Source organism: Dermacentor andersoni, chromosome 8 (assembly GCF_023375885.2).
Source record: "Dermacentor andersoni chromosome 8, qqDerAnde1_hic_scaffold, whole genome shotgun sequence".
In the NCBI taxonomy this organism is placed as follows: Eukaryota; Metazoa; Arthropoda; class Arachnida; order Ixodida; family Ixodidae; genus Dermacentor; species Dermacentor andersoni.
Genome location: NC_092821.1, coordinates 129072710 through 129080279, shown reverse-complemented (window position 1 = coordinate 129080279; position 7570 = coordinate 129072710). Strand labels below are relative to the sequence as shown.

Below are 7570 nucleotides of genomic sequence, written 5' to 3'. Positions count from 1 at the left end.
AGACGTGCGCGACGATACGCACCACAAGTAACGAGATAGCTGAAGAAGTAGCCATAGCGCTCGCAGTAGCTCAGACTAACGCAGCCGTGATAGTCAGCGACTCTCAGACGGCAATAAGAAACTTTGCCAACGGCCGAATCTCCCCGGAGGCACTACACATTCTTCTTGCGGGAGGCCAAAATTACAAAAGAAAGATATACATCACCTGGACACCCGCTCACACCCTCGCGGAGGACGGCAACAACGAGGCGGCACACGACGTGGCTCGAGGGCTTACGGACCGAGCCGCAGTCGCAAGTGACGCCCCGACACCCTCCGGACGTGACGGTGCGGTAAATGAGTGGGAGTGGGAGGACAGAATGACAACATATAATGACATTACGAAACATTATAGGTTACAGACGCGCATATTCCCGCGACCTCACGCAAAATTGACAAAAAAGCAGTCTGTCGCATGGCGGCAGTTGCAAACTAGGACGTATCCGAATCCTGCCCTCTCGCACATCATATATCCGGATGTATATCCTACGGACAAATGCAAAACATGTGAATCCAGAGCCACTCTGGAGCATATATTATGGGGATGCCGAGGGATAAATAACAATAAAGAAAACGCTGCCTCTAGCAGCAGCCTTCGCACGCGCTGGGAATCCGCGCTGCTCAGCCCCGCCCTCGAAGATCAACTATGGGCCGTCCAGCGGGCCGAGGATGCCGCCAGGACCCACGAACTCCTGGCCGTCACCTAGGCGGGGCCTTTGGCCCGCCCCACCAACTCGCAGGGGACACAATAAAGTTCTTTCCTCCTCCTAGTAGATTTCAATGGTTGGTTTCACATTACTGAGAAGTTAAAGACGGTCGTCTTATGAGAAAAAAATTTCACGTAAGAATTCGCTTTTCGCCCAGCCCACGCTTCAAGCAAACTCATGGTTAGGCGAGGTGAGTGCTGGGAAAAGAAACTAAGGATCGGATGGGGGGGGGGGGGGGGGGGGGCATTACCTGACGCACACCATAAAGGCCAGTAATACGAGGGCTTGGGTTTCTCGTCTGGCTAGTGCATGCCAGTCATTGCACTGCGCTCCCTCGAATAACGGGAGTCGAGATGTCCGTGATTACAGCTGCATGGTTCTAGTATGTTCACGTGTGGGCCCAGAGTTAGTCGCATTTCTATTTTCTCTAGAACCAATATCGCGTTTGCGCTTCGTTTTGATCAACGCTAATGGCTCCTGCTGCTTTTAGCTTGCCACACTGGTTACAAGCAAACCGGCATTAACACATAAGATTAACGCGCCCGGTCAGAACAGTATCAATTGTTAACAATTATTTCCTTCGATAAAAATCAATTCAGTGGAAACGCCTACTTGCGTCTTTACTGAGCATCAGTAATCCGGGCACGTAGTTTTTAAGTGCACATTGCCTTTTATACCATAAGGTAATCTCAAGCGAAATACATCGAAATGCTTTAGACCAGATGATAGTGTTTTCGTTATTGTGTATTTTGCTTGCTTTTAAGGTTGGTCGGTATCGTGAATTCATTTTTCCATTTGTTCTTAAAGTATAACTTTTGTTTCGGTCCTTTCTCTTGGTTTACTTAATTGCCGTTATGGTTTGGAAACTGTATTCTTAACTTTTCCATTCTATTCTTCGCCCATCCCCTCTGTAATCTATCAACTTGTACGTTGACTGGTTTAGAAACAAACAAAATAAATAAAAGCAATTCGGGGCTACTTCATGTGTGGCGTTTGCATAAGGCCTGTGTTCATCACGTCGCCCTAGAGAGGCACGTACGTTGAGAGCAGGGAAATCTCGCCGTGTTTATGCATATACTGCGCGCTATATACAAATCTGCCGCGACGAACACTTATCGCTAAAGATACCGACATGAGAGAGAAGGCGTTTTATACTACGTCATCCTACTCACCGTCTTGTGTCCATTCCTTACTGCAGGCCGTGAACCTACTACGTCGCAAACGATGACATCAAAATGAGCCTACCCGTAGAGCTTGCTAGGTCGGGAGATAAGGAAGCGGCGTTTTTATCGTCGCGATACCGGGAGCATCAGCGCAAAATGCGTTTGACGTGCCACAAAAGACAATCGTAACCCGTTTCTTCACAAGTGTTGGCGCTTGCATTGTAGAATCGACCTCGACGTCAGCATCGCAAGCCATGCTGGAAGCCTTTCTCCTGAGTGCCATCGTTACGCTTGCTGCATGGTTGGTCATGTAAGTACGAATATCCCAAAGTGCGAATGAGAAACTAAACTTGCAGGAAAGCCTGGTTTTACTAAGGTGAACATACTTTACGTTGAAGACTACATGCATCCCCATGTGAAACTGAAGCAACTGTAATGCGGTTTTTGAACGAAGAAGAGAACAGTGACGAGACCATTTTGCCCTTATGTGACAAATATCACTCCGCTTTGCGGTTCGCATCAGTTATCTTTTTTTTTTTTTAGTTTACCATTTAAGTTTACTTGTGGCCTCTATCCCTATAGAAATACGGCCTTAGCTTCTTTGTCTTTGTTCAATGGTATCTTTTTTTTGCACTTAAAGGAATAATTTCCAGGTAAATCTAACTAATCAGCTTTCTTTCTGTATTCATTTTTATTCATTTATTCAAGACATTCCTTACAGAAATGCCTTGGGGGACGCGACAAAAGGCACTGAACGTGCCTGACTGGGCCTCGCCACCCTTGGCAGCAGCAGTCACTCAAGAACATAGATTAATTACCAAAAGTGTTGACTACAATAGGCTCAATTTGGAGCACGGTAGAACTGAAACATCAATAAGTGTTCTTTTGTTTTACATCAGGAACATAAATACACATACAATCAGATACATTAAACAGGTATGTCGAAACAATCGTCCGGGCACAGAAAATATATCGGACTTTCACAATGAAAAGCCAAGACACAGAGTAAGCGGAAACCAACTGGGATCAGTCCGGCACGATTTTAGTCTGTGTTAAGGAAAAAATTTTTGAGCATTTTTCTCAAAATATGCACTGAGGTAGCTGTAACGAGTGCTTCAGCAATTTCCGGATATTCGTTGAGAAGGTCTGGTATCATAAAGCTTAGTTTTTGATCGCCAAATTTTGTACGAGAACGTGGCCTGGGTATTAAATTCTTTCGTAGGCAGTATGGACCAGGTTTCACTTGATATTTGGTTTGGATAGGTGTTGTTTGGTGCTGATGCAATATTTCCAGGGCCAATTTATATTTATACAATTTATGAATAGGCAGTATTTTATTTGATTTAAAAAAGGGCGCAGTGTCTTCAGAAAGTTCTAAATTTTCGATTGCACGCACCGCTCGCTTTTGCAAGCAAAAAAGACCGTCTAGGTTGGTCTTAGTCGTTGTTGACCATACCAGAGTCCTTCCATGTTTTTCTGGTCACGAAACTCCGCCGTCACGCTATGGGAGAGGTTTATATGCTGCCCAAAAGTGCCGCGACGCGGCGCCACTGTGCCACAGAGGGCATCGTTCGCGTATCGAAACGCGTGCGCAGTGCGAGGCGAGCTGAGTGATCGGGTCTGTTCTGTGCATGTGCTGCGCTATTTTTCGAGTACTCGGCTGTTTAGTTGAAGTGGCGGGGTAGGACAACGATGCCGAACACGTGTTGCAAGTAACAGCTGAAGAAGTATCTCTAACAAGCCATTTAAAAAAAATTGCTGTATTTGTGATTTGGCTACTTGTGTTTTGCCATGTGTTATGAAATGCTTATGCTTTACACTTTCTTGTTTATAGAAACAATCGATTATGCATTCTGTATTTAATGCCATTCGTTTGCTGGTGTTTGTTTCCTGCCCCCCCCCCCGATGCTTATCTCTCACGTTTGATGTTATTTCTTTATGCTTATTATATCAGTGTCATGCTTTTAACAAATTTCTTGCATTGTGAATGGTGGACCATTCGCGACCGGACGCCTCTGTGCTGTCTGTATTTCGCTCCGCTTATTTTACATGATAAATAAATGATCGTGCTGGTTTGTTGTTTTTGCACCAACACGTTCTATTTCTTTTCTTGATCGAATTATAAAGTTTTTAACATATTGTAAATAGTTGCGCATTAAGAACCAAAATACCTAGTCTCATCGTTTCTGCGTCGAAACCACGAGCAGCGTGAATGAGTGCTTGGCTTACGTACTGACGCTTCTAAACGACTGCTTGCTAAGGCAATTGCCTAATTAAAATACAGCTAGTTTCAACTGTGCAGCTCCTAACACTTCACGTTCGCCTTAATCCGTTGCTAAAAGCTGCAGCGAAGACATTTAGTAGCGAAGTTTGTCTTGCATTAATCCTACCTAAATCTCATTCAGAAATGGCATAGCTTTGCAGAGAAATCTTGAGCGCACGGAGCAGCTCAATTTTCTTTTCTTTGTCATTAAGTATTCTACGGTAGCAGCCCTTTGCAATGACAATTTCATTCTTTTGATCTCCTTATAAGATACTGCCCACAGTCAGAGTCCTTCTCTGCCACAGTTTAACATAAATTTAGTGAACAGCTGTGCGCATGCTCGGCGAACAATCTGGCGCTATGCGCAACGGAGAGTTGGCGCTTACTTAACGGTAAGCGGGGGTGCAACAGCCCATATGTTTGCATCTGGTGATAAGTGGGACCACTGGTGCTTTGTTGCGAATGCGCGGCGTTTAATTCCAGGCAAATATTAAAAAGCGGAGCCCACCGAAGTGTTGAGGCGAACAGCGATGATGAAGAAATCTGGACCGAGACCGCCCGGCCGTGTACAGCGGACGCATTTCGACGGGGGCGAAATGCAAAAGACCCGTTTATTTAAATTTAGGTACATTTTAAAGACATTTAGTTGCGAAGTTTGTCTTGCATTAATCCTACCTAAATCTCATTCAGAAATGGCATCGCTTTGCAGACCTTTAGGTGCATTTAAAGACATTTAGTAGCGAAGTTTGTCTTGCATTAATCCTACCTGAACCTCATTCAGACATTTATTTACGTTTATTTAAATTTAGGTGCATTTTAAAGGATCCCAGGTGGTCAAAATTAATCCTGAGTCCCCCACTACGGCGTGCCTCATAATCGTATCGCAGTTCTGGCTCTTAAAATCCCAGATTTTTAAAATTTTTATTGGTCTGAGACCGCCGCAAGCTCCATGTTATGAGCGGCTTTTCTTTCGTCCCGGGCGCTCATATCATGGCAGAAGACGCGCTCAGGCAGTAATTTAAGCATATTCAATGTTAAAGATAATTACTTGAAGCTATAGCGATGGTTGAGGAAGTTGAGAAAGCTAGAATACCGAGGCTGCCCCACACACAACCACAGCGGTAGCGGCGTTGGCATGCCCTCTCATGCACGGTTGCGCCTCTAGCGGCGGGCGCTGGCTCTATATGAAACTGAGGCGGCAGTTTCGTGACCAGAAAAAAAAATGGAAGGACTCTGACCATACTAAGAAACAGCAACATAACCGGGAATGAAATAGCGCGTAGTATATCTGCCTTTTCACCGCAGACGGGATATAATATCTAACTTTATTTAAGATTCCAACAACTCGCCCTAGCTCACTTCGGAGCTTGTCAATGTGAGGCGTGCATGAGAGGTTTTCTTGAAATGTCACCCCCAAAAATCTAACTGATACAGATTGTTCAAAGGTAACGTTTTGAAATTTTAAATCCAAGTTTACAGTCGGGTGGTGTCCTCGCGGCCGGAAGAGTAAGTATTTCGTTTTGCTGATGTTTAATTGAAGTCTGTTAGATTGAAGCCACAAATCCAGACCTGATAGCCATTCGTTAGCTCGATGAAATACCTCACTTACATGAGCACCTGAGAAGAATACATTCGTACCGTCTGCGTATAAAATTAACTTTGTATTTTTGTTAATGTTTACAATATGGTTAATGTATAATAAAAATAACGTTGGTCCTAGTAATGATCCCTGTGGTACGCCAAATTTTACAAATTTTAAGTCCGAATTTACGCCATTTATGCATGTGAATTGAGCTCTCGAAGTTAAGTAGCTTTTTATCAAAGACCGAGCTTTGCCGCGTATGCCATACGATGGCAATTTCTTTAGGAGCACATCGTGTTGGACACAGTCAAAAGCCTTTCTAAAATCTAGAAATATTCCCAGGGTAACTATTTTCCTTTCGATATTGTCTAGTATGTGCTCCTTTATTTCAAGAAGTGCACTTTCAGACGACTTGTTTTTTATAAACCCGAATTGTTCACTTACTATTATATTGTTTGCCGTCAGAAAGCAAGAAAGTCTTTTATGTATTATGTTCTCCGCTATCTTTGCAAAGATAGGAAGCACTGATATTGGTCTGTAATTGTTCTTGTCTTTAACCGAACCACCTTTATGTATTACGACTACACGGGCTAGCTTCATTGCGTCTGGGAACACTGCGGTTGAAAGAATTAGGTTGAGAATGTGCATAAGTGGGATGCTTACCATCGGCGCGACAGCTTTCAGTGGTCTAGCTTTAATATCGTCAGCTCCAGCGGCGCAATCGTTTTTCAAAGCCAATATGACATCAGTTATCTCATATTGATCGGTGGGTGACATAAATATAGTATTTTGACAGTGTGTTTTCACAAAATGTTCACAAGACATTTTGGCGCGGTCATCTGCCGAAGCACCCACATTAATAAAGTGTTCGTTAAACAAGTTTGCGACCTCGATGTCACTCATGGACTCACTTTCATACGAAACACGTTTTGGCGAACTTGTCTTTCCTATAATATCCCGGATCGCTTTCCATACAAGACGAGAATTTCCCAAAATTTCACAAAATTTTCTCATGTAGAATTCTCGTTTTGCTTTTTTGATATCAGCACTTAATTTGTTCTTCATTTTCTTAAATATTTGAAGATCACCTTCACATCTCGTGTCTAAAAACTTCTCGAAAAGTCTCTGCCTTTGTTTAATTCTGGTGTATAATTCATGTGATATCCAAGGTTTTCTTGTTTTTTTGTGTGTTTTTTAGGAGCTTTTAGCGGAAAGGAGGCATTGTAGGCAGAAGTAAAACACTTCAGAAAGACATTATAAGCAACATTTGGATCGTTTTCTTTTATGACACTATCCCATTTCTGTTGTTCCATGAGTTCATTAAACCTTAACATGTTTTGTTCCGAGTAGTCTCTAACCAGTGTTTCTTTTACTAATGTACGCTTTTGTTTCGATAGTATTAGACAATAAATTGGTAAATGATCGGTAAGGTCACAAGTGATTACACCTGCCTTCACTTCATCAGGGCAAAAGCTTGTAATTCATAGGCCTAATATCGTTTCAGTACTTGAGGTGACACGGGTAGGCTCGTTAATTACATTTGTACAACCATATGATTCGAAAAGTTCTCTGAAATGCAAGAAGGTAGCATTTGGGTTGTCCCAAATGCTACCTTTGTCCGCCGCATACTTTGTTATGTGCTTTACAGAGAACGCAGGAGACGGCTGTCGTTTTTTAAAGACCTCGGCATCCCGGGACCTCCTCCAAGCTTTCTTTCAGGAAACCTCTCTGAAATTATACAGAAGGTAAGCCTGACTCACAGAGAAACTATGAAAAAGCATTCCGGCTCATTTTTTTTTTTAGAATGCCTGAAACA

At 43.2% G+C, this 7570-nt stretch overlaps 1 protein-coding gene across 4 annotated transcripts in view; it reads left to right on the top strand.

Moving 5' to 3' along the window:
* Positions 1–1720: 1720 nt before the first annotated feature.
* Positions 1721–7570, top strand: part of LOC140219872 (cytochrome P450 3A8-like) — a 36445-nt gene continuing 30595 nt past the window's right edge. The window contains exons 1-2 of one of the 4 annotated variants that reach the window (XM_072289911.1): positions 1721–2219; positions 7403–7499. In XM_072289911.1, the coding sequence (XP_072146012.1) occupies positions 2164–2219; positions 7403–7499 (153 nt within the window). In that variant the 5' untranslated portion in view covers positions 1721–2163. Of the gene's footprint in view, positions 2220–7238; positions 7500–7570 lie in introns of those variants that run through there. The other 3 variants (XM_072289913.1, XM_072289910.1, XM_072289912.1) reach the window with 3 other exon arrangements.